Genomic DNA, 26,801 nt, shown 5'->3' with positions numbered 1-26,801 from the left:
TGACGTCATACGCATTGTAGCAGGAAATCCATCCATCCACGTCCTTGTTGTTAATTCTGAAGCAGCTGTTCTTGTTTCTGTGTTGTGTTATCCATTCCACTACACACACACACACACACACCGTAACACAACACAGACACACGACAACAACACAACAGCGCCATGAGGAGCCATGAGGGGACAATGGTGTGGTTTCTTCTCCTCCTGGCAGCGGTAGTGATGAATTCCTGTTCTGTTCTTTAACTACATAGAAGTGTCTATTTGTATGTCTCTAAATGTTTTGATGAATTGAACAATGTGGACACTGTTGTAAACAAGTGTAATGCTTAATTGGGGTCGTCCACTCACAGTTAACAGTCTTTGTATTGAGTTTGTGCTTAAAATGTACTGTACTTCTATTCTACAAACTGTTAATAAATATTTCAATCAATCAATCAAAAAGGTGGAGTCCGCCGCTGCCGGTGCCGGGGCCGGTGCCGCTGGTGCCGGTGCCGCTGGTGCCGGTGCCGCTGGTGTCGGTGCCGGTGCCGGGGCGGCTCGGCTGTACACGGCCGAGGACCCGGCGGTGGTGATCCTGGGCAGCGCGTCGCTCCGGCCGGCTCTGGACAACTCCTCCGCGGCCTGGCTGCTCCAGTTCTTCTCCAGCTGGTGCGGACACTGCATCCAGTACTCCCCCACTTGGAAGAGTCTGGCGGCCGACGTCAAAGGTAATAATCAGTGTTGTTTTCGTCGACTAAAACTAAAGACGAAAAATGTTCGTCGACTACCTATTTTCACTGACGGAAACTAAATGAAAACTAAGCTACGGTGACTAAAACTAAGACTAAATATACTGACAATTTCGTCGACAAATAAAAACTAGACTAAAATGTTAGGAAGGGACTAGTGGACAAGAGATCCAGTATAAGTCATTTTACACTTGGTTGCATGCTGAAAATAGCTGATCTACAAGCTCAAAACGCGTCGCATTGCGACGCGTTGTGAGCTTGTAGATCAGCTATTTTCAGCAAGTGTTAAAACACTTATTACGACGGCATCAAGACCCGCCAAAATACATTTTAGTCGACTAAATCACCTGTAGATTTAGTCGACTAAAATCTTATGACATTTAGTCGACTAAAACTAGACTAACACTAAGACATTCCAGGTGACTAAAATGTGACTAAAACTAAATGAAGTTTCAGTCCAAAGACTATGACTAAAACTAAAATAGAAATTTGCTGCCAAAAACAACACTGAAAGGTTTTTTTTAACTCTCTTTAACTGTATGGTTTCCTTTTCTTTCTCCTTCCTTCATAGAAGTGTATATTTGTGTAAGTCTTTTAACTGTTCTGTGATGAATTGAACATGGAGGTCCTTGATGTAAACAACAAGTCTTATATATAGTGCTGCTTTTGTTCTGGTTTTTATCCTCGTAGTTAGTTTGTTTTGGTATTGACCTGTTTACTTTCTGTTGGACTGTCTGTAGCCGCATTGTGCAAACTGAGTGTCTGTGAAGAGTAGACAATATGCATTCACTCAATGACAACTGTGTGTGTGTGTGTGTGTGTGTGTGTGTGTGTGTGTGTGTGTGTGTGTGTGTGTGTGTGTGTGTGTGTGTGTGTGTGTGTGTGTGTGTGTGTGTGTGTGTGTGTGTGTGTGTGTGTGTGTGTGTGTGAGAGAGAGAGAGACAGAGAGAGACACAGACACACCATCTGCTCAGTTGAGTGTCTAATGAGGTCTTTGTTGTCAGTGCTCGCCTCAGATACTGCTGGTACTTTTACAAGCACTCCAAAGAGTCTTGTTTGTTTGTTTGATGGATTTATTTAATGCTTTATTAACAACAACAAAGAAAAGAGTAGCCTATAGTAAGTCTACAGTTAAAGGGTTAGTTCAGATGTTTGGACTTATAGCTGATTGATTGATTGATTGCAATATTTATTAACAGTTTGCAGAATTGCAGTACATTTCGAGCACAAACTCAATACAAAGACTGTTAACTGTGAGTGGACGACCCCAATTAAGCATTACACTTGTTTACAACAGGGTCCACCATGTTCAATTCATCAAAACATTTAGAGACGTACAGATAAGACACTTCTATGTAGTTAAAGAACAGAACAGGAATTCATCATAAAGGAGGTAAAAAGGGAAAAGAAACATATACAGTGAGGGGAAAAAGGGGTTAAATACTTCCCATTTATATAGTGGTTAATTAATTGTCCCGTGGTGGGAGTTCTGCTCTGGTTTGGGTGAATATTAACTAGTACTTCCGGTCATTTGATGGGAGGGAGGGGGGGGGGTCACTCATTATAAATACATTAATCCACAAAGCTATACATTATCTCTGCTGTCGGGAGGAAACCTCATAACTTCAAAATGTTCCTTTTTCAGGAAATTTAAATATATACAATTTTCAGGAAAACCTTATATTTTTTAAAACAAAGCAATACTGCCTCATCAAAGTTGCTGTTGTAACTTTATATATTGTCAATTACTTCCATGAGAGGGTGGAGTTAATTGCTTTAGCAGACAGTTTGAGGGTCCGATGGAGTTAAGAGGTTTTGTCCAAAGCACTTTTTACTACTTTCCATTGGTTCAATATTTTCGAAACAACGAACAACACGTAACAACACGTAAAGGGTGTTCAATTGCACTGATTTGTGGAAAAACACACATACCTAAAGGGTGTTCAATAGCACTGATTTATGGAACAACACACAGACGTAAAGGGTGTTCAATAGCACTGATTTATGAAACAACACACAAACGTAAAGGGTGTTCAATAGCACTGATTTATGGAACAACACACAGACGTAAAGGGTGTTCAATAGCACTGATTTATGGAACAACACACAGACATAAAGGGTGTTCAATAGCACTGATTTATGAAACGACACACAGACGTAAAGTATGTTCAATAGCACTGATATATGAAACAACACACAGACGTAAAGGGTGTTCAATAGCACTGCTTTATGAAACAACACACAGACGTAAAGGGTGTTCAATAGCACTGATTTATGGAACAACACACAGACGTAAAGGGTGTTCAATAGCATTGATTTATGGAACAACACACAGACGTAAAGGGTGTTCAATAGCACTGATTTATGGAACAACACACAGACGTAAAGGGTGTTCAATAGCACTGATTTATGAAACAACACACAGACGTAAAGGATGTTCAATAGCACTGATATATGAAACAACACACAGACGTAAAGGGTGTTCAATAGCACTGATTTATGAAACAACACACAGACGTAAAGGGTGTTCAATAGCATTGATTTATGGAACAACACACAGACGTAAAGGGTGTTCAATAGCACTGATTTATGGAACAACACACAGACGTAAAGGGTGTTCAATAGCACTGATTTATGAAACAACACACAGACGTAAAGGATGTTCAATAGCACTGATATATGAAACAACACACAGACGTAAAGGGTGTTCAATAGCACTGATTTATGAAACAACACACAGACGTAAAGGGTGTTCAATAGCACTGATTTATGGAACAACACACAGACGTAAAGGGTGTTCAATAGCACTGATTTATGAAACAACACACAGACGTAAAGGGTGTTCAATAGCACTGATTTATGAAACAGCACACAGACGTAAAGGGTGTTCAATAGCACTGATTTATGGAACAACACACAGACGTAAAGGGTGTTCAATAGCACTGATTTATGGAACAACACACATACCTAAAGGGTGTTCAATAGCACTGATTTATGAAACAGCACACAGACGTAAAGGGTGTTCAATAGCACTGATTTATGGAACAACACACAGACGTAAAGGGTGTTCAATAGCACTGATTTATGAAACAACACACAGACGTAAAAGGGTGTTCAATAGCACTGATTTATGGAACAACACACAGACGTAAAGGGTGTTCAATAGCACTGATTCATGGAACAACACACAAACGTAAAGGGTGTTCAATAGCACTGATATATGAAACAACACACAGACAGTAAAGGGTGTTCAATAGCACTGATTTATGAAACAACACACATACGTAAAGGGTGTTCAATAGCACTGATTTATGAAACAACACACAGACAGTAAAGGGTGTTCAATAGCACTGATTTATGAAACAACACACAGACAGTAAAGGGTGTTCAATAGCACTGATTTATGAAACAACACACAGACGTAAAGGGTGTTCAACAGCACTGATTTATGAAACAACACACAGACGTAAAGGGTGTTCAATAGCACTGATTTGTGGAACAACACACAGACGTAAAGGGTGTTCAATAGCACTGATTTATGAAACAACACACAGACGTAAAGGGTGTTCAATAGCACTGATTTATGGAACAATACACAGACGTGCAGATCCAAATAAAATAATTAAAATGTGTGTGTGTGTCCTTCCGTCCTTCCTTCCTTCCAGACTGGCAGCAGGTGATCGGGGTGGCCGTGCTGGACTGTGCACAGGAAGACAACTTTGACATTTGCAAAGAATACGGAGTCCACTTCTATCCTACCTTCAGAGTATGTACTATGTCCACTTCTATCCTACCTTCAGAGTATGTACTATGTCCACTTCTATCCTACCTTCAGAGTATGTACTATGTCCACTTCTATCCTACCTTCAGAGTATGTACCACTATGTCCACTTCTATCCTACCTTCAGAGTATGTACTATGTCCACTTCTATCCTACCTTCAGATGTACCATGTCCACTTTTATCCTACCTTCAGGGTATGTACTATGTCCACTTCTATCTTACCTTCAGAGTATGTACTATGTCCACTTCTATCCTACCTTCAGAGTATGTACTATGTCCACTTCTATCCTACCTTCAGAGTATGTACCACCATGTCCACTTCTATCCTACCTTCAGAGTATGTACCATGTCCACTTCTATCCTACCTTCAGAGTATGTACCACCATGTCCACTTCTATCTTACCTTCAGAGTATGTACCATGTCCACTTCTATCCTACCTTCAGAGTATGTACCACCATGTCCACTTCTATCCTACCTTCAGAGTATGTACTATGTCCACTTCTATCTTACCTTCAGAGTATGTACTATGTCCACTTCTATCTTACCTTCAGAGTATGTACTATGTCCACTTCTATCCTACCTTCAGAGTATGTACTATGTCCACTTCTATCCTACCTTCAGAGTATGTACTATGTCCACTTCTATCCTACCTTCAGAGTATGTACTATGTCCACTTCTATCCTACCTTCAGAGTATGTACCACCATGTCCACTTCTATCTTACCTTCAGAGTATGTACTATGTCCACTTCTATCTTACCTTCAGAGTATGTACTATGTCCACTTCTATCCTACCTTCAGAGTATGTACTATGTCCACTTCTATCCTACCTTCAGAGTATGTACCACCATGTCCACTTCTATCCTACCTTCAGATGTACCATGTCCACTTCTATCCTACCTTCAGATGTACCATGTCCACTTCTATCCTACCTTCAGAGTATGTACTATGTCCACTTCTATCCTACCTTCAGAGTATGTACTATGTCCACTTCTATCCTACCTTCAGATGTACCATGTCCACTTCTATCCTACCTTCAGGGTATGTACTATGTCCACTTCTATCTTACCTTCAGAGTATGTACCATGTCCACTTCTATCCTACCTTCAGGGTATGTACTATGTCCACTTCTATCCTACCTTCAGAGTATGTACCACCATGTCCACTTCTATCTTACCTTCAGAGTATGTACCATGTCCACTTCTATCCTACCTTCAGAGTATGTACTATGTCCACTTCTATCCTACCTTCAGAGTATGTACTATGTCCACTTCTATCTTACCTTCAGAGTATGTACCATGTCCACTTCTATCCTACCTTCAGAGTATGTACTATGTCCACTTCTATCCTACCTTCAGATGTACCATGTCCACTTCTATCCTACCTTCAGAGTATGTACTATGTCCACTTCTATCCTACCTTCAGATGTACCATGTCCACTTCTATACTACCTTCAGAGTATGTACCATGTCCACTTCTATCCTACCTTCAGTATGTACCATGTCCACTTCTATCCTACCTTCAGAGTATGTACTATGTCCACTTCTGTCCTACCTTCAGAGTATGTACCACTATGTCCACTTCTATCCTACCTACATAGTATGTACTATGTCCACTTCTATCCTACCTACATAGTATGTACCACCATGTCCACTTCTATCCTACCTTCAGAGTATGTACCATGTCCACTTCTATCCTACCTACATAGTATGTACTATGTCCACTTCTATCCTACCTTCAGAGTATGTACTATGTCCACTTCTATCTTACCTTCAGTATGTACCATGTCCACTTCTATCCTACCTTCAGAGTATGTACCACCATGTCCACTTCTATCCTACCTTCAGAGTATGTACCATGTCCACTTCTATCCTACCTTCAGAGTATGTACCACTATGTCCACTTCTATCCTACCTTCAGAGTATGTACTATGTCCACTTCTATCCTACCTTCAGAGTATGTACTATGTCCACTTCTATCCTACCTTCAGAGTATGTACCACTATGTCCACTTCTATCCTACCTTCAGAGTATGTACCACTATGTCCACTTCTATCCTACCTTCAGAGTATGTACCATGTCCACTTCTATCCTACCTTCAGAGTATGTACTATGTCCACTTCTATCCTACCTTCAGAGTATGTACCATGTCCACTTCTATCCTACCTTCAGAGTATGTACCACCATGTCCACTTCTATCCTACCTTCAGAGTATGTACTATGTCCACTTCTATCCTACCTTCAGAGTATGTACTATGTCCACTTCTATCTTACCTTCAGAGTATGTACCATGTCCACTTCTATCCTACCTTCAGAGTATGTACTATGTCCACTTCTATCCTACCTTCAGATGTACCATGTCCACTTCTATCCTACCTTCAGAGTATGTACTATGTCCACTTCTATCCTACCTTCAGATGTACCATGTCCACTTCTATCCTACCTTCAGAGTATGTACCATGTCCACTTCTATCCTACCTTCAGAGTATGTACCATGTCCACTTCTATCCTACCTTCAGAGTATGTACCATGTCCACTTCTATACTACCTTCAGAGTATGTACCATGTCCACTTCTATCCTACCTTCAGTATGTACCATGTCCACTTCTATCCTACCTTCAGAGTATGTACCACTATGTCCACTTCTATCCTACCTTCAGAGTATGTACCATGTCCACTTCTATCCTACCTTCAGAGTATGTACCATGTCCACTTCTATCCTACCTTCAGAGTATGTACTATGTCCACTTCTATCCTACCTTCAGAGTATGTACCACCATGTCCACTTCTATCCTACCTTCAGAGTATGTACCACTATGTCCACTTCTATCCTACCTACATAGTATGTACTATGTAGAGCCTCCTACAGTGAGGGGACAATAGTATTGGCTTAACCCATTCTGACCTGAGATCAGATTCTAAAAATGTCTTCTACATCCTGACACGTTTCTGAAAAAGCTATGTTTCTATGTCAGTGGTTCTTTGATTTTTCAAAATTAGCAGACCTACAAGCTCGTAGCGCGCTATGAGCTTGTAGATCTGCTATTTTTCAATAGCTAAAGCACGACAACACCAAAATGGGTTCCCGTTCAGAATGGGTTTTAAATGAACAAAACAAAAATGAAATGGGAAGGCAATGTGGCTCCAACATACTATGTCCACTGATGACCATGCATTTAGTAATGTAGGATTTGTTGATTATTATTACTAGTCCTTACCCGTTGTGAGATATTTGCCCCTGTGTCAAATCCAAAAAAGGGCTCCGTTACGCCCTCCATATTCATATGGTCAATGCCTGTGTGAAAAGTGGGAGCGATTGGTGCAGGCAATGAGGAGATAATGCTTTAATGCTTTGTTTCTGACACACACACTCACACACACACACAGACATTGTTAGAATTATAGTATGATTATCATTATCATCATTATTATTATTATTATTATTATTATTATTATTTTCTTTCCACTAGTTGAGAAACTAGTGAAGTGGATGACCTGTAATGACCTGTATGACTATGCTGTCTGTCTGTCTGTCTGTCTGTCTGTCTGTCTGTATTGCAGTATTTCAGAGCCCACAGCGGACCATCTGAGCTGGGGACCAGTTACCGAGGTAGAAGTACTAGAGTACAAATACTCATTATATTCTACTGCGCAGTACCACAAGAATACAAATACTCATATATACTCCCACTGTGTGCGCGTGTGTGCAGGAACAGACAGACAGGTGCAGACAGTGAGACAGGTGATGGTGAACTTCCTGCAGAATCACACCCAGTCAGAGCGACCGGACCGCTGTCCTGACCTGGAGGCCTACAGGTAGCACACACACACACACACGCACACACACACACACACACACACACACACACACACTGACCACTGACTAGCCATTTGTGCTATAGCCATTTGTTCTATATTGTAATTGTAATCAATACAATATAAAACAATTATAACAATTCAAAGATTTGTGCCACATTTTCACGATTTTTCAAAAATAGCAGACCTACAAGCTCGTAAGTGGCGCGCTATGAGCTTGCTATCTGCTATTTTTGAATAGCTAAAGTGTAACATAATGCTTAGTTAAAACACCAACATATTCTTTAGTTTTAGGTCTGGAGGCTAAATCAATCAATCAATCAATCATCAATCAATCAGATCTAATTGAATGGTGGTCCGTGGCTCCAATTATGCCAATTGAATAGTGGGCGTGGCCTTGACATGAAAAAGGTTTAAAAGCCACTGATTTAAAATGATTTAAATAATAATAATAATAATAATAATGATTTAATACAACCACATTAATGTATAATATACTGTGAGTAATTGATATGTGATTGTGACGAATCATGATGTGTTTTTAATTAGTAATTGTTTTATTGTAGCTGGGGGGTATTCTGTAGCTGTCGAAATGCATTCTCACGTCTGTCTGTCTGTCTGCCTGTCTGTAGTTCTGTGAAGCTCCTCCCACTGATAGGTCAAAGGTCAGACGTGTACACGGCGGTCATCGTTGAGGAGCCACAGTCCTACGTAGGAAGAGAGGTACTGTGTGTGTGTGTGTGTGTGTGTGTGTGTGTGTGTGTGTGTGTGTGTGTGTGTGTGTGTGTGTGCACGTGTGTGTGCGTGTGCGTATGCGTGCGCGGAAGAGACATCCTATCAAATTGAACTGCGGGGAGCCTGGGACGTCTTAACCCATTTTGGTGTCAGCATTATTATGCTATGCTTTAGCTATTGAAAAATAGCAGATCTACAAGCTTGTAGCGCGCCACTCGGTGGCGCGCTATGAGCTTGTAGGTCTGCTGTTTTTTGAAAAGTCGAAGAACGACTGACGTAGAAACATAGCTTTTTCAGAAAACTGTCGGGATTCAGAAGACATTTTTTTTAGAATCTAATCTCAGGTCAGAATGGGTCATGGGGGGGGGGGGGGGTTCAGATTTGACGGGGGCCAGTTCGTCAGTAGGTGGCCCTTTTGAGAGCAGTTTAAGAGCGTCTGCTAAATGCCTAAATTGTAAATTGCAATGCTCCTTGTGGATAGGGTGGGGGGGGGGGCTGTCTTACTGAGACAACATGTAGTCCAAGGAAGCTCTGAGAAGGAAGTGAAGTGGTCACGTGACTGGGCCTGCGCCATGACACTTTCATGTGAGCCAAACTCACACAGGAAGTGCAATGAATACATGGCAGTGAATGGAGCCGGGCTGGAACAGCTCATAACAAACATTATTCATGAACAATTGAGACCTTTTTGTAAAAGTAATCACTTCTGGAAAATATCGTTTCTGGCTCCGAAGTATCGCGAGATTTGGCTGCCAGACAGGAAACAGTAGTAGGAAGTCTCGCGATACTTGGTGCGTTCAGAAATGTACTTTGTACTTTATGGTATCTCTATTTTTATAGAGATACCATACCTCTATAAAAATTACACAGTGTACACATCGAATAACAACACAGCAGACAATAATGTGTTACATGTCTTCTGTTATTTTCCAGAAGTGATTACTTTACAAAAAGGTCTCAATTGTTCATAAATAATGTTTGTTCATGAGCTGGTCACTGAGCTCTCATTGACTCCAGTGTTCATGAGCTGGTCACTGAGCTCTCATTGGCTCCAGTGTTCATGAGCTGGTCACTGAGCTCTCATTGGCTCCAGTGTTCATGAGCTGGTCACTGAGCTCTCATTGACTCCAGTGTTCATGAGCTGGTCACTGAGCTCTCATTGGCTCCAGTGTTCATGAGCTGGTCACTGAGCTCTCATTGACTCCAGTGTTCATGAGCTGGTCACTGAGCTCTCATTGACTCCAGTGTTCATGAGCTGGTCACTGAGCTCTCATTGACTCCAGTGTTCATGAGCTGGTCACTGAGCTCTCATTGACTCCAGTGTTCATGAGCTGGTCACTGAGCTCTCATTGACTCCAGTGTTCATGAGCTGGTCACTGAGCTCTCATTGGCTCCAGTGTTCATGAGCTGGTCACTGAGCTCTCATTGACTCCAGTGTTCATGAGCTGGTCACTGAGCTCTCATTGACTCCAGTGTTCATGAGCTGGTCACTGAGCTTTCATTGACTCCAGTGTTCATGAGCTGGTCACTGAGCTCTCATTGGCTCCAGTGCATTCTGCCAAATTTCTGGGTAGTTTGGCTCCCATGAAAGTGTCATGGCGCAGCCCAGTCACGTGACCATGTCCTTTCCTTCTCTAAGCCTCCTTGATGTAGTCCAGTGTTGATGATATCAGAGACACTGGGCCAGTGTTGATGACATCAGAGACACTGGGCCAGTGTTGATGACATCAGAGACACTGGGCCAGTGTTGATGACATCAGAGACACTGGGCCAGTGTTGATGACATCAGAGACACTGGGCCAGTGTTGATGACATCAGAGACACTGGGCCAGTGTTGATGACATCAGAGACACTGGGCCAGTGTTGATGACGTCAGAGACACTGGGCCAGTGTTGATGACATCAGAGACACTGGGCCAGTGTTGATGACATCAGAGACACTGGGCCAGTGTTGATGACGTCAGAGACACGGCTACAATCTAACATATCTAAAACCACATAAAGACCTCCCAGGAAAGTGTTCTAAATCTTCTAAACGGCATTAACATATTTTTTCCCCTTTTTTTTAAAGGACAACTTTAGTTTTTTTCACAAAAGATCACAAGATCTACTGAATGTGAAGGGGGTGTACTATAGGGGGATGCCATACTGTGTTGTATGGCCCAACATGTCAGTTTGTCGCCCCCCTTCACATTCAGTAGATCCTGTGATCTTTTGTGGCCAGATGTAATTTTTTGGGGTCTTGTAGGACTATAGTAAATAATTAAACAAAAATGAATCGCTATAACATTTTGTAAGAAAAAACATATTTAGCCCCATGTTCGAATGCCCCCGCCCCCCTGTCAAAAAACGCTAAAATCCCTAAAACGAAAGAAAGCTGCAAATGAATAACCTAAATTCCTAAAACATGAACCTTGGTTGAAAAAAAACGAAAGTTGTCCTTTGAGGGGACTAAAATATGACTACAACTAAATGGATTTTATTAGAAACGCTACGAATAAAACGGAATCAAAACACTCCTGAACTGCTGCAATAACTCTCTCTCTCTCTCTCCCTCTGTGTGTGTGTGTGTGTGTGTGTGTGTGTGTGTGTGTGTGTGTGTGTGTGTGTGTGTGTGTGTGTGTGTGTGTGTGTGTGTGTGTGTGTGTGTGTGTGTGTGTGTGTGTGTGTGTGTGTGTGTGTGTGTGCGTGTGCGTGTGCGTGCAGGTCATATTAGACCTGGTCCCGTACATAGGAGTGGTGGTGAGGAGAGCTCTGTCTACAGATCGCCCCCTGGTGGAGAAACTGGACGTTACAACGTTCCCCTCTCTGCACCTGTTGTACCCCAACGGCACACACACACATGTGGCTGTGTGAGTATGCGCACGCACACACATACACACATGTGGCTGTGTGAGTACGCGCGCGCACACACACACACACACACACACACACACACACACACACACACACACACACACACACACACACACACACACACACAAAAAAATTGTGAAAATGTGGCGCAAATCTTTGAATATATATTCCTTCACAGCAAACGTTTTTAACTAAAATCTTTGCTTCTGCGGGGGTCACTGGAACAACATATTTTCAGATAGGGGGGGGGGGGGGGGTCGGCGGCCAATTTACATATAATTGTTGGGGTCCTTGACATGAAATATTGAGAACCACTGATACAGAAACACGAGGTGCATAAGGAGAAGAGACTGGAGCAGCACGGACATTTAGAGCCTTTTATTTAGGTGCTGAGTATACAAACGACTAACGTTTCCACCTTGCGGTCTTCATCAGAGTCATGAAACATGAGGTATTTCAGAAAACTGTCAGGATTTAGAAGACATTTTTTTAAATGTCGACATCAGACCTAAAATGGGTTAAGCAAGAACAAAAAGCATGGCAATACATCACACACATACAAGTAGTCATCATGAAACATGCGTTTAAGCTAAGAACGTAGTGGAATATCTATGAAATTAACCCATTCTGGGCATTATGTTATGCTTTAGCTATTGAAAAATACAAGCTCATAGCGCGCCACCGAGTGGCACGACTGACTTTTTCAGAAAACTGTCATTTTCAAACAGACATTTTTAGAATCTGATCTCAGGTCAGAATGGGTTAACATTCAAGTTATTACAGAACATGAACTAAACACAAAATGGTTCATGTCATAAATAAGAGTTCATGGTTTGGAGCCATGAGTCACACGGCAGTGAGGCGTGACCCATTCTGACCTGAGATCAGATTCTATAAATGTCTAATACATCCTGACAGTTTACCATTCTGACCTGAGATCAGATTCTAAAAATGTCTTCTACATCCTGACAGTTTTCCATTCTGACCTGAGATCAGATTCTATAAATGTCTTCTACATCCTGACAGTTTTCCATTCTGACCTGAGATCAGATTCTATAAATGTCTTCTACATCCTGACAGTTTTCTGATAAAAGCCTATGTTTCTATGTCAGTCGTTCTTCGATTTTTCAAAAATATCAGACGAGTGGCGCGCTACGAGCTTGTAAATCTGCTATTTTTCAATAGCTGAAGCATAACATAATGCTAACACCAAAAGGGGTTCCCGACCCAAAATGAGTTAAACCACACACACACACACACACACACACACACACACTCACACTCACACTCACACTCACACTCACACTCGCGCACACGCACACTAAACCGCGGTGTGTCTGCAGGGAGAAGCGTCTGCGGTTCTTCTACGCGTCTGCGTTGAGGTCTCTGCCGGGCGTCCATCGAGGCGGCGGCGGCAGTACCGACCACGGCCAGGCGGGGGCAGCGCTGCTCCAGGACACACAGCCGTCTGCAGCCGACTGGAGGCCCTTTGACAGGTCAGCGGCACCATGTCGCTCACGTTGTAGTTCTCTAAGGTGTTGTGTGTGTCGGGTTCTTGTAGTTCTAATGTGTTCAGGGTCTTGCAGTTCTCTAATGTGTCTTGTAGTTCTATGGTGTTTTGTAGTTCTAAGGCCTTTTGTGGGTCTTGTAGTTCTAAGGTGATTTGTGGGGTTCTTGTAGTTCTAAGGTGTTGTTTAGGTCTTGTAGTTCTAAGGTGTTGTGTGGGTCTTGTAGTTCTAAGGTGTTGTGTAGGTCTTGTAGTTCTAAGGTGTTGTGTAGGTCTTGTAGTTCTAAGGTGTTGTGTGTGGGGTTCTTGTAGTTCTAAGGTGTTGTGTAGGTCTTGTAGTTCTAAGGTGTTGTGTAGGTCTTGTAGTTCTAAGGTGTTGTGTAGTTCTTGTAGTTCTAAGGTGTTGTGAAGGTCTTGTAGTTCTAAGGTGTTGTGTGGGTCTTGTAGTTCTAAGGTGTTGTGTAGGTCTTGTAGTTCTAAGGTGTTGTGTAGGTCTTGTAGTTCTAAGGTGTTGTGTGGGTCTTGTAGTTCTAAGGTGTTGTGTAGGTCTTGTAGTTCTAAGGTGTTGTGTAGGTCTTGTAGTTCTAAGGTGTTGTGTAGGTCTTGTAGTTCTAAGCAAGGTTATAATAGTTTTGGTTTTTTCATTATAGTTTAGTTTTAGTTAGTTTTGACATATTTTTTTCTAATTCAGTTAGTTTTAGTTAGTTTTTAGAGCGGGTTTGCTAGTTTTAGTTTAGTTTTTATTTTGTGAAAATGCTTAGTTTTAGTTTAGTTTTAGTTTAGTTTTAGTTTAGTTTTAGTTTTTTCGTACTTTGGTTTATTTGTAACGAAGTATATGATTAAAAAAGATCAGAGCAAGTATTGTGTAATAAAAACTCAACAAAAGATACCATTTAAAAGTATATATATTCAGTCTCTGTTGGACAATCAACCATGACATACTTCGCATATTTTCCCATCCTCAACCACAAGGCACTTGCTTGCATCTCCCACACAGTCATATTCGAAGAAATCCCATATTGGGCTGTGGTGGCCACCTGCAAGACCTCAGAAAGGAGGACACTTTTGCGGGGCTCTCTCCCCAGCCCCCCCCCCCCCCCCCCCCCAAACAGACACACACAGTGTTTAGAAAAGCGCTATAAAATTCCAGATATTATTATTATTACTATACTATTGCACGCACCTGATTTTCACCACCATCATCTCCAGCAGTATGTCCACAGAGAACATATATTTGCTAATTCAATTAACCTTTTTAAATGATGGGGTACCACAAAGGTCATTCCTTTTATAATCAATTTATTTTATTTCATGTTTAGATATGTTTTATGTTGAATCTCTTTCTTGTGGGGTTTTTTTATACAGTCTTATGGTCATCGATGTGGGACATAGAATGAAGCCAGTAGCCTATGTTCACAGTGCTTTAGCCTCCCTTTCTTTATGATGTCGAGCCATATTGCTCATTAAATGTAGTTTTTCATTTTGCATTTTTGGTTTATTTATCCCTGCATTAACTATACTAAAGTGATTGTGAGAACACACATTCCACAAAAAACAAACAGACCATCCCACTGGCAGTGTTGACAGGTTTTGGAAGAGAAACAAGCAACCATGTCTATGAAAACAAGCCCAAAAGAAGCCTGACTAGGCTTAGTAGGCTATTTTATAAAACAAGGCCAAAGTCGCTTATAATTAAGCGGACATGGCAACGTCTCCTCTCTCTTCTTTGACAGAGGGAGTGTGGCTGGCTCGCTGCGGAGCTGAGCAGCTCTGCGGAGATTTTAATACAGAGACAACGTAAATGACAGTTATGAGTCATAACTGTCATTTACGTTGTCTCTGTATTAAAATCACATAATTGTCCGGTTTTGTGTGATATACAGTGCTTGTGTCATAACTTATGACACAAGCACTGTATATCACACAAAACCGGACAATTATGTGTCCGGCCAGAGGTTGAGTTGGGAGGAGGACAGGTGGTTCTGAAACCGGACTGTCCGGCGTGAAACCGGACGTCTGGCCACTCTTTCTGCCAACTTTTGCCATTTTTGCGAGATGCAAGCAGCAGCATTAAAACTTGAAGCGACCACGGGGCTGCACTGCAGAAGTGCAGAATGTAAACACGGGTCGTAAAGCGTTGTGACATGCTGCCTTACGGTGCTGAAAAGTGCCGTAAAAACGGCTCGGGAAATAAGGAAAAGAACCGAATTCATTTAAAAGGTTTATATTCTAAATGTCCGTAAGGCATATAAATATTGATAATAAAACGATAACGAATGCCATTTTGTCTATCATTTCAGTTCGTTTTAGTTAGTTTTGTGAACACACAATACAGTTTTAGTTTAGTTATCGTTTTTTAATTTATTTTAGTTTCAGTTTAGTTTCAGTTAACTAAAATGTTTTTTTAATTCTAGTTTTCGTTTTTTCGTTAGTTATAGTTAACTATAATAACCTTGGTTCTAAGGTGTTGTGTAGTTCTAAGGTGTTGTGTGGGTCTTGTAGTTCTAAGGTGTTTTGTGGTTCTTTGAAGTTCTAAGGTGTTGTGTAGGTCTTGTAGTTCTAAGCCAGGTGTTGTGTGGGTGTTGTAGTTCTAATGTGTTTTGTAGTTCTAAGGTCTTGTGTGGATCCTGTAGTTATCTAAGGTGTGTTGTGGGTCTTGTAGTTCAAAGGTGCATTGTGGGCCTTGTAGTTCTAAGGTGCATTGTGGGTCTTGTAGTTCTAATGCGTGTTGTGGGTCTTGTAGTTCTAAGGTGCGTTGTGGGTCTTGTAGTTCTAAGGTGTGTTGTGGGTCTTGTAGTTCTAATGTGTGTTGTGGGTCTTGTAGTTCTAAGGTGTACCTGGCCGATCTGGAGTCAGCGCTGCACTACCTGCTGAGGGTGGAGGTCGCCACCCACACCACGCTGCAGGGGGAGGAGCTTAAGACCTTCAAAGACTTTGTCACCGTGGTCGCCAAGGTAACGATGCATTTTATGAAAACCTCCTGTGACGACGACGACTGATCTAAACTAATCTTAACCCATTCTGGGCGGGAACCCATTTTGGTGTTCGTGTCATGCTTTAGCTATTGAAAAATAACAGATCTACAAGCTCATAGCGTGCCACCGAGTGGCGCGCTATGAGCTTGTAGGTCTGCTATTTTTTGAAAAATCGAAGAACGACTGACACAGAAACATAGCTTTTTCAGAAAACTGTCAGGATGTATTGAAGACATTTAAATGGGTTAATACTTTGGTCCAATATTTCTCCTCCACTTTTATAATTGTATTTTATATGTCATTTTAATCGTTGATCAGTCACTTTCACAACGATGTACAGCTTGTGAGGACTGTGTGTGTGTGTGTGTGTGTGTGTGTGTGTGTGTGTGCGTGTGTAAGTTGTATCCAGTAGGGGGCTCTGTTGTCACGGTGATGGAGACGGTGTTGGAGTGGCTGCTCAGTCTCCCTCTGGACTCCGTCCCATACCAGGGAGTTCTGGACCTGGTCAATGACAAGCTGAGAGTAGGACACACACACACACACACACGCACGCACACGCACGCACACACACACACACACACACACCAGTGTTGTTTTTGGCAGAAAATTTCTATTTTAGTTTTAGTCATAGTCTCCTGAATAGTTTTCACTTAGTCTTAGGCCTCTTTTAGACGGGGACCATCTCCATATAACACGTCAAAGTCCCGTTGCGTTCTCATTTTTTCTTACCCTTTACACGAGAACGCACACGTTATGATATGATGTGCTATTATGCTATACTGTCGCTAGGTGGCGATAACGGGCTGCCAAATAGACAGGTCACCCACGTACAAGAAGAAGAAACCTTCACGCAAGCCTGCGCAACACGGCTCTGCAGGGCGCGCCACGGGATGGTATATATTTTATAATACATTAGGCTACATAAACGCTGCTGCCGCGGCTGCCGTCTATCACAAGGCTTTTTATTTACATCATGGTTTTACATTCAACATCGCTGATGAGCAGCACTTTGTAGGCGAGGAGGGAGGCTTGTTCAGGAACTCCATTATATCATAATGATATGGCTCTGCATCAATGTAATAAATATATGCGCTGTGAGCCAACATGAGCCATGATGTCATAAGTTTTGCGGATTCACCGTTTTGCCTGTTTATATGGAGACCATAGGAAACGGTGTTCTGAATGATTTCCACTCTGGGAGGCGGTTTCACTTCGATGCGTTTTCACCTCCTGAGAACACCGTTCTCGTCTAAATGACAGCGCTAAACGGTACTTTATTTTGCCGTTTTTTATGAACACCATCCTCGTGTAAATAGCACCTAAGTCACATTTTAGTCACCTGGAATGTTTTATTGTTAGTGCGACGCGTTGTGAGCTTGTAGATCAGCTATTTTCAGCATGCAACCAAGTGTAAAATGACTTGTACTGGATCTCTTGTCCACTAGTCCCTTCCTAACATTTTAGTCTAGTTTTTATTTGTTGACGAAATTGTCAGTATTTTTAGTCTTAGTTTTAGTCACCGTAGCATAGTTTTAATTTAGTTTCCATTTAGTTTTCTTCAGTGGAAAAGGTAGTCGACGAACATTTTTCGTCTTAGTTTTAGTCGACGAAAACAACACTGACACACACGCACACACACGCACGCACGCACGCACGCACGCACGCACGCGCACACACACACACACACACACACACACACACACACACACACACACACACACACAGAAGAACGTATTTGCACCTATTGTTATTATAAAAATGATATTGAGAATGAGTTCCATTTTCTTTTCTATTGCCCCGTCGTATCATGAGCTACGTCTAAAGTTATTTAACAAATAATACGTAGATCTGATCGGAATTATGTGATGTATACTTTTTCATGTTTTTGTTTATTTCTGTTCCGTTTTTTGCTTCATCAAATACCTTCTGTGAAATGCATTAAAACACGGACAAGACCGCCGTCTCAATAGTGTGATCGAGGCCTAAGGGATGAGTTTAATCAGGGGGGCAGCCAGACAGATATTCTGTGAAGCCACTAAGGAAATCGGGACATCCTGAAAGTTCATAGAATGGCCTGTTGTGGCGCTGTCATTGGGCCCAAAAACCCCATAGCCCCATAGAGGTCCATGTATTTGGGCCCAACTTCACCTCGACTGTATTACCTTAATAAACATGGTCATGAATACTTTCTGCTTCCAGTCACTAGTTTAAAGTCTCATTTCTAATGTCATAATATTCTTTTTGGAAAAGTATGGTCTCATTTAGAAGAAGGGGGGTAAGTCCCGCCTCGTTGTCTGGGCCAGCCAATGGGCCAGCTGGGCCCAAACGGATCTAGAAAGATGGCGATTTACAATTCAAGGACTGACAGGCTTCATCTTACGTCCATATCAGACCCGGAGAACGCTTTGTACATATTTTCTACAGTCTATGGTCTTAACGACAAGACATGAAAATAAAGATCCATCCATCCATCCATCCATCCATCCAGCTGCCCTCTGCATTGCTCCAGTCTGAAGTGACTGGAGTCTGTCTCAGTGCTTGAATGTGATGGAATGAATGAATGAATAATACTACTATTAATCATAAGTAACGTATGCCGTTATTCCTGCTCAGATCTCAGGTGTGTTCCTGGGGGCGGAGCTCCGCTGGGTTGGTTGCCAGGGCAGCAGGGTGGGGCTTAGAGGTTACCCCTGTTCTCTATGGACGCTGTTCCACGTTCTGACTGTCAATCATCTGGACACGCCCCTCGCTCTGGACAACACTGGTACGCACGCACATACACACACACGCACACGCACATGCACACACACACACACACACACACACACACACCATGCACTGGACAACACTGGTACGCACACTCACTCACTCCCCCTTTCTGAAACCATCTTCTCGCCACTCGCTCTACACACCTGCCCTCGATATGCGCGTTCACGCGAGGCTGCGCCATATTAACCCTTGGACTACCAATCCCAATTTTTTTGTTTGGGTAACAAATTGGCATATTTTTAATTCATAATTTTAAGATCAATAGAAAGATCTGATGGTTTGAACAGTTGTTTTTTTTATTTTTTTCATAGCTAGTGTATTCTCTCGAATTGCCACCAGATGGCGGGAACGCACCATTATGCTGATTTTGGCCAAAATAGACGAATCTTCCTAAGTCACTTCCGGGTCAACGATCGATAACATCCGGTAGTATTTTGACCTTAGTCACTAGCTTGGCTGTTCGGAATGCTAAGCTAATGCTATATTTTTCATAACTAAGTCAAATTAACCTCAAATCAACCCCAAAACATCGCGAAATATCACATTCTTTACAGCGACGCACATAGAGACGGCACGCGTGCACGATAGCGCACGATTACGCGGATTTCGGCCGTTTTCTGGTAAATTACATCCAACATTAGCGATATTAGCGAGAAAATGCTCATTTTTGCTCCATTGAACCCCCGATAACTGACATTGATTGACATTCCGTTAATTCCGTGAACGGGAGGTTTGTATTTTTAGCAAACGGTAGGCCAGGGGTTAAGTGTCGTCCGAAACCAAAGCAGCCTTGAGTGGAAGTGGCTTATAAAGCCCTCAAGAGCGAGTCTGTGCCGATCTAGACTCCATTGCCTTGTGCAGCCCTTCTCTCTGTCCGCATGGAAACCGCCACCTACAAATGGAAGTATACCACCACAAATAAATGCTAAATAAACTCCTCCTAAACAATCTTCATCTGATGCAGAATAGACAACGCTCCAACTGATGTTCACAAGGGCTCTTTATTTACCCCACCGTGAAAAACTATAAATGAAACAAAACAACTTTTAACAATGTTGTATAAACACCATGGATGTATATGACATGTCCTTTTTGACAGTCCTTTTTCCATATTAATGAAATCCACATGTCACACAAACATACACGATGCAATGCAATATAACTGTACAACCAAAATAACAGGTAACACAATTGCATGATGGTAACCATGGCAACGAATGGTGTCCGTTTCCTGTTTTCTGCACAAGGAGGGCGAGTGCATTTCCAAACAGTTTTTTATACCCAGCACCCTAATCAAGGGAACTTGATTCAGCTGGAGGGGCACTTCCTGACGAGGGAACCTCCCGAGAGCACTTCAAGTCAAGGGACTGCTTTCAGAAAGGGCCACTCACTCACTCACTCACTCACTCACTACATTAATCAGACCAGTAGTGTGTGTCCAGTGGAAACCTCGTATGAATCTGATCTCAGGTCAGAATGGGTTAAGGTTGTTGTCTGTGTCCAATCAGGTGTGGGGGCGGGGCCGGGGGCGGTCCTACGGGTCATGCGGGCGTACATCAAGACGTTCTTCGGCTGCCAGGAGTGCGGGCGACATTTTGAAGACATGGCTCAGTCTCTGGGGTCGGAGGTCGCGACCCCCGAACAGGAAGTCCTCTGGCTCTGGAGGAAACACAACCTGGTCAACAACAGACTGGCCGGTATGTGCCACACACACACACACACGCACGCACGCACGCACCGTACGCACACGCGAGCACGTACCTACACCTACAAAATCCTTAATTATGCAAACTGAAATACTTGATTTTGTGATGAAATATGCAGGGTTTTATGTGGTTTTATGAAGATGTGAAATATGCAGAAATGTGCGAAATATGCGGAAATAATGACAAATGCGAAAGGTTTCCGAAATATGCAGAAAGTTGTGAATCTATGCATTTATGGATAGATTCACAACTTTCTGTAGTTGTCTCTGTACGTTTGTAATCCACAAATCTCGAGAACCGTTCGCCCCAACGACTTCAAATTCGACACGCGCGTTCCACACCCCCCACAGGGAGGGCAGTGCCCGGTGTCGTTCTACACCCCCACAGGGAGGGCAGTGCCCGGTGTCGTTCTACACCCCCCCCCCACAGGGAGGGCAGTGCCCGGTGTCGAGTCGGTCGGACACACAGTTGTCCAGAACCGCCACAGGGCCCCTGCCCACGGTTCATATATGGAGCTGGTCTGTTCTGAAATGGTAAATGGTGCATTTATATAGCGCCTTTATCCAAGGCGCTTTACATAGATTGTGCATTACATTCACCCATTCACACACACATTCACACACCTTTACATAGATTGTGCATTACATTCACCCATTCACACACACATTCACACACCGATGGTGGAGGAAACCATGCAAGGCACCAACCAGCACATCAGGAGCAATTAGGGGTTCAGTGTCTTGCTCAAGGACACTTCGACACAAACTCTGGGGGAGACCACAGGGTTCAAACCACACTCCATATTCGTGACTCTTTTGATACAGAGACAGTCATGGCGGCAAGACTAACTGTTCAGGAGAGGAGAAAAACTGATTTATATTTTTTATTTTATCCAAAATGAGTTAATAGTACATTTGAAATTAATGTCCGAGCTGAAATGTAAATATGAAATAAATGCTTAAACATGTAGCTAGGTGTAATGTTAGAGACCACAGAAGACATGTAAATATTAAATAAATGCTTAAACATGTAGCTATAGGTGTAATGTTAGAGACCACAGAAGACATGTAAATATGAAATGAATTCTTAAACATGTAGCTAGGTGTAATGTTAGAGTCCACAGAAGACATGTAAATATGAAATTAATTCTTAAACATGTAGCTAGGTGTAATGTTAGAGACCACAGAAGACATGTAAATATGAAATGAATTATTAAACATGTAGCTAGGTGTAATGTTAGAGACCACAGAAGACATGTAAATATGAAATGAATTCTTAAACATGTAGCTAGGTGTAATGTTAGAGACCACAGAAGACATGTAAATATGAAATGAATTCTTAAACATGTAGCTAGGTGTAATGTTAGAGACCACAGAAGACATGTAAATATTAAATAAATGCTTAAACATGTAGCTAGGTGTAATGTTAGAGACCACATTGCTCTATAAGCCATATCTCCTCTCCTCTCCTCTCCTCTCCTCTCCTCTCCTCTCCTCTCCTCTCCTCTCCTCTCCTCTCCTCTCCTCTCCTCTCCTCTCCTCTCCTCTCCTCTCCTCTCCTCTCCTCTCCTCTCCTCTCCTCTCCTCTCCTCCACTCCACTCCACTCCACTCTCCTCCCCTCTCCTCTCCAGGCTCCCTGAGCGAGGACCCTCTCTTCCCCAAGGCTCCGTGGCCCAGCGCCTCCCTCTGCTCCTCCTGCCACGAGGAGGCGCAGGGCGTGCACGTGTGGAGCGAGGAGCACGTCCTGACCTTCCTGAGGAGACACTACGGAGCGCACAACCTCTGTCCCCTCTACGCCCTCTCCTCCTCCTCCTCTCCTCCTCGTCCACCGCTGGGCGACCAACGCCACCACCTCGCAGGTACGGTTTTTATTCTACAACAGGTCGTTTCGAGGAAGCAATCTGATTGGTTGAAACAGCCTTCTAGCCGTGGATCAAACCAGCACCGTTCACCACCTAATCAAAACAAAGAATTCAGCCACTCTGTTCTCCCAGAGCGCTAGCTAACTCGTGGCTAGGCTAGCTAGTTTCTTGGGACATTTGTGGTCGTAGTGACTACATCTGTCATTAAAAAATATATATTCTTTCAGCTATTTTCTTAGTTTTAAGGGTAACTGTGGTAGAATTGCAATATTGCACTCGAGGGTGTGGGTTAATGTGATTAACCCACTTCAGTGATGCTTGCGGAACTCGACTCCGTCTCGTTCCTGACCGCATCCCTGTCGTGGCAATAATCACGTTAACCCACACCCTCTCGTGTAATATTGCTAAATTCAGCATTTGAGCCACGGAACCGCCAGAGTTGTTTCCGTCGACTAAAACTATGACAACTGGTGCAACCACTCCAAGGAACAGCAATGTGTCCGTGTCCGTGTGTTCACCTAATTGTGTTGGTTAACCCATTTTGTGCGGGAACCCCTTTTGGTGTTAGGGTTAGGGTTGTTTGTAGTAGTGGTTGTAGTGGTTGTTTGTAAACAGTAGTGGTTGTTTGTAAACAGCAGTGGTTGTTTGTAAACAGTAGTGGTTGTAGTGGTTGTTTGTAAACAGTAGTGGTTGTTTGTAAACAGTAGTGGTTGTTTGTAAACAGTAGTGGTTGTTTGTAAACAGTAGTGGTTGTTTGTAAACAGTAGTGGTTGTTTGTAAACAGTAGTGGTTGTTTGTAAACAGTAGTGGATGTTTGTAAACAGTAGTGGTTGTTTGTAAACAGTAGTGGTTGTTTGTAAACAGTAGTGGTTGTTTGTAAACAGTAGTGGATGTTTGTAAACAGTAGTGGTTGTTTGTAAACAGTAGTGGTTGTTTGTAAACAGTAGTGGATGTTTGTAAACAGTAGTGGTTGTTTGTAAACAGTAGTGGTTGTAGTGGTTGTTTGTAAACAGTAGTGGTTGTTTGTAAACAGTAGTGGTTGTTTGTAAACAGTAGTGGTTGTTTGTAAACACTAGTGGTTGTAGTGGTTGTTTGTAAACAGTAGTGGTTGTTTGTAAACAGTAGTGGTTGTTTGTAAACATTAGTGGATGTTTGTAAACAGTAGTGGATGTTTGTAAACAGTAGTGGTTGTTTGTAAACAGTAGTGGTTGTTTGTAAACAGTAGTGGTTGTTTGTAAACACTAGTGGTTGTAGTGGTTGTTTGTAAACAGTAGTGGTTGTTTGTAAACAGTAGTGGTTGTTTGTAAACATTAGTGGATGTTTGTAAACAGTAGTGGTTGTTTGTAAACAGTAGTGTATGTTTGTAAACAGTAGTGGTTGTTTGTAAACAGTAAAATAGAGAGTAATAAATATCGTTGGTCTTTACTACCTGGTAACCATCGACCTCCTTGCGGTGCAGGTTGAATCAGGTTAAACAAAGCTATGAAAAGGCACCGTATAATAATTACAACCGTACAAGCAGCATAATTGGCTTAGGAATGGAACAAAAAAGGAAGTTTTTTATGCTCCTGTATTTTAACGTCAGTTATTATGGTGGTACTTGGAAAGCCAGCTATTTTCTGAGGTGGTACTTCAGTATAAAATGGTTGGGAACCATTGACTTAACCCATTCTGTCCGGGCACCCATTTTGGTGTCAGCATCATGTTATGCTTTAGCTATTGAAAAATAGCAGATCTACAAGCTCATATCGCGCCACCGAGTGGCGCGATACGAGCTTGTAGGTCTGCTATTTTTGAAAAATCTAAGAGCGACTTGACATTTTTTAGAATCTGATCTCAGGTCAGAATGGGTTAATCAGACCAGTGTGTGTCCAGTGTGGAAACCTCACATGAATCTGATCTCAGGTCAGAATGGGTTAAAGGGTAAGACCACTTTTTTTGAGGTTTGGGTTACTTTGCCATGATGCAACTCCAAATGTGGACAAGAAATAAAAATACTGCTCCAGTGATTAGAAATTGATAATTCAAAATATGCTCCTCATTGACTTACATAGTAGCTAAAACAGCTCTCAAAGTCACTCTTTTAGTACGTAAACAAGTTGATTCAGACAATATAGAGCATCACCAAAACTGTGGTTTTATTTTTTCATAAAAATGTTAGATTCCTGTTGATTTTACTATTTGAAGATCTGGATCCGGATCCACGGATCCAGTCCGGGTTTTCTTCCCAATAAAATGGACAAATCAACAGGAAGATAACATTTTTATGAAAAAATACATACACATTTGTTTTGGTGATGCTCTATATTGTCTGAATCAACATTGTTTTGTGTTTGTTTACATACTAAAAGAGTGACTTTGAGAGCTGTTTTAGCTACAATGTAAGTCAATGAGGAGCATATTTTTAATTATCAATTTCTAATCACTGGAGCAGTTTTTTTTTTTTTTCTTGTCCACATTTGGAGTTGCATCATGGCAAAGTAACTACACAACCCAAACCTCAAAAAAAGTGGTCTTACCCTTTAAAAGGACCACTTCATCACCACTTTTCAACCTATACCAAAAAGTATAGAACGTACTCATTGTGCAGACTGGAACAACATATTTTCAGATGGGGGGGGTCGGCGGCCATTTACATATAATTCTGGGGGTTCTCGACATGAAAGAAGTTTGAGAACCTACTGACTTAGAAACATGAGGTTTTTCAGAACATTTTAGAAGACATTTGTAGAATCTTTTCTCAGGACAAAATAGGTTAATCAGACCAGTGTGTGTCCAGTGGAAACCTCGTATGAATCTGATCTCAGGTCAGAATGGGTTAAATCTTTGCTCACTTTTCCCACGTCTCTCTAGACGTAGACACGCCCTCCAGGAAGGAGAAGGCGGAGTCGAAGGAGGAAGGGGAGGAGTCGGACTCCGAGGTCGGGAGGAAGAGGAACTCTTCGCTGGGCGGTGGCGTTGGGGGCGTGGCCTCGGGGGGGTTCCCGCCCTTCACCAGCGTGGACATGTCTCTGTGTCTCCTCCTCTACATCACTTCCTGTCTGGTCATCATGCTGCTCTTCTTCTTCTTCCGGGTCCGCTCGCGGCGCAGGAAAACACGGCACCGGAACTACCGGCTGCTGCCGGACTGGGACCGGATCTAGAGAGAGAACTTCAGGGTTACTTCGGTAACCTCGGTTAGATAAGTGACTCCAAGAAGAATGGATTGTTATTAGACAAGGAATCTCTTTTTTTTTTAAATTGAACAAAACTCTGGACTGGACTAGTCTGGACTGGACTGGACTGGGCACCAGATGTAAATACAAACTGTGTCTTATAAAATCCTGGGCTGGATTTTTCTGGGACCGGATTTAATTTAAAAACAAATCGCGTCCAAATCCTCGCATGTAGTGTGGACCGGAGTGTGTGTGTGTGTGTGTGTGTGTGTGACCTCATTGAGAAATCATTTTTAATTACATTATATTCATTTTATGACTGAAACCTCTGAGTTCAAGCGTTCAAGGATCGTTATTCCTGTGAAAAAAAACACCGTTTGGTTCCAATATGGCTGCCTACGGTAAAGTTTGGTTCCAATATGGCCACCTACGGTAAAGTTTGGTTCCAATATGGCCGCCTACGGTAAAGTTTGGTTCCAACATGGCTGCCTACGGTAGAGTTTGGTTCCAATATGGCTGCCTACGGTAAAGTTTGGTTCCAATATGGCTGCCTATGGTAGAGTTTGGTTCCAATATGGCTGCCTATGGTAGAGTTTGGTTCCAATATGGCTGCCTACGGTAAAATGAGGTTCCAATATGGCTGCCTATGGTAAAGTTTGGTTCCAATATGGCTGCCTACGGTAAGGTTTGGTTCCAATATGGCTGCCTACGGTAAAATGTGGTTCCAATATGGCTGCCTACAGTAAGGTTTGGTTCCAATATGGCCGCCTACGGTAAGGTTTGTTTCCAATATGGCTGCCTACGGTAAAACACAGCCCTACAGGTCGGCTCGCAAAACTTCTGTCCGGAAGTTACGATCAGAATCATCTTTTTAATTGGATGTGATTTGACAATCAGTCAAATTATGACAGTA

The 26,801-nt window shown here is 42.4% G+C and overlaps 1 protein-coding gene across 1 annotated transcript; it reads left to right on the top strand.

Moving 5' to 3' along the window:
- Window positions 1-162: 162 nt before the first annotated feature.
- Window positions 163-26,801, top strand: qsox2 (quiescin Q6 sulfhydryl oxidase 2; the record flags this gene model as incomplete). Its single annotated transcript, XM_083783499.1, has 14 exons — window positions 163-186; window positions 443-707; window positions 4,394-4,494; window positions 8,070-8,118; window positions 8,219-8,324; window positions 8,957-9,047; window positions 11,765-11,910; window positions 13,258-13,410; window positions 16,246-16,375; window positions 16,796-16,918; window positions 19,010-19,160; window positions 20,674-20,862; window positions 22,503-22,730; window positions 25,587-26,801. The coding sequence occupies 14 exons, from the start codon at window positions 163-165 to the stop codon at window positions 25,874-25,876; spliced, it is 2,046 nt and encodes a 681-aa protein (XP_083639625.1). The 3' UTR covers window positions 25,877-26,801.

Source organism: Protomyctophum parallelum, assembly GCF_964188405.1.
Source record: "Protomyctophum parallelum genome assembly, chromosome: 15".
NCBI classification, from domain to species: Eukaryota; Metazoa; Chordata; class Actinopteri; order Myctophiformes; family Myctophidae; genus Protomyctophum; species Protomyctophum parallelum.
Note: the sequence above shows the minus strand (reverse complement) of the source record. Positions and strands in the feature narration are given on the sequence as shown.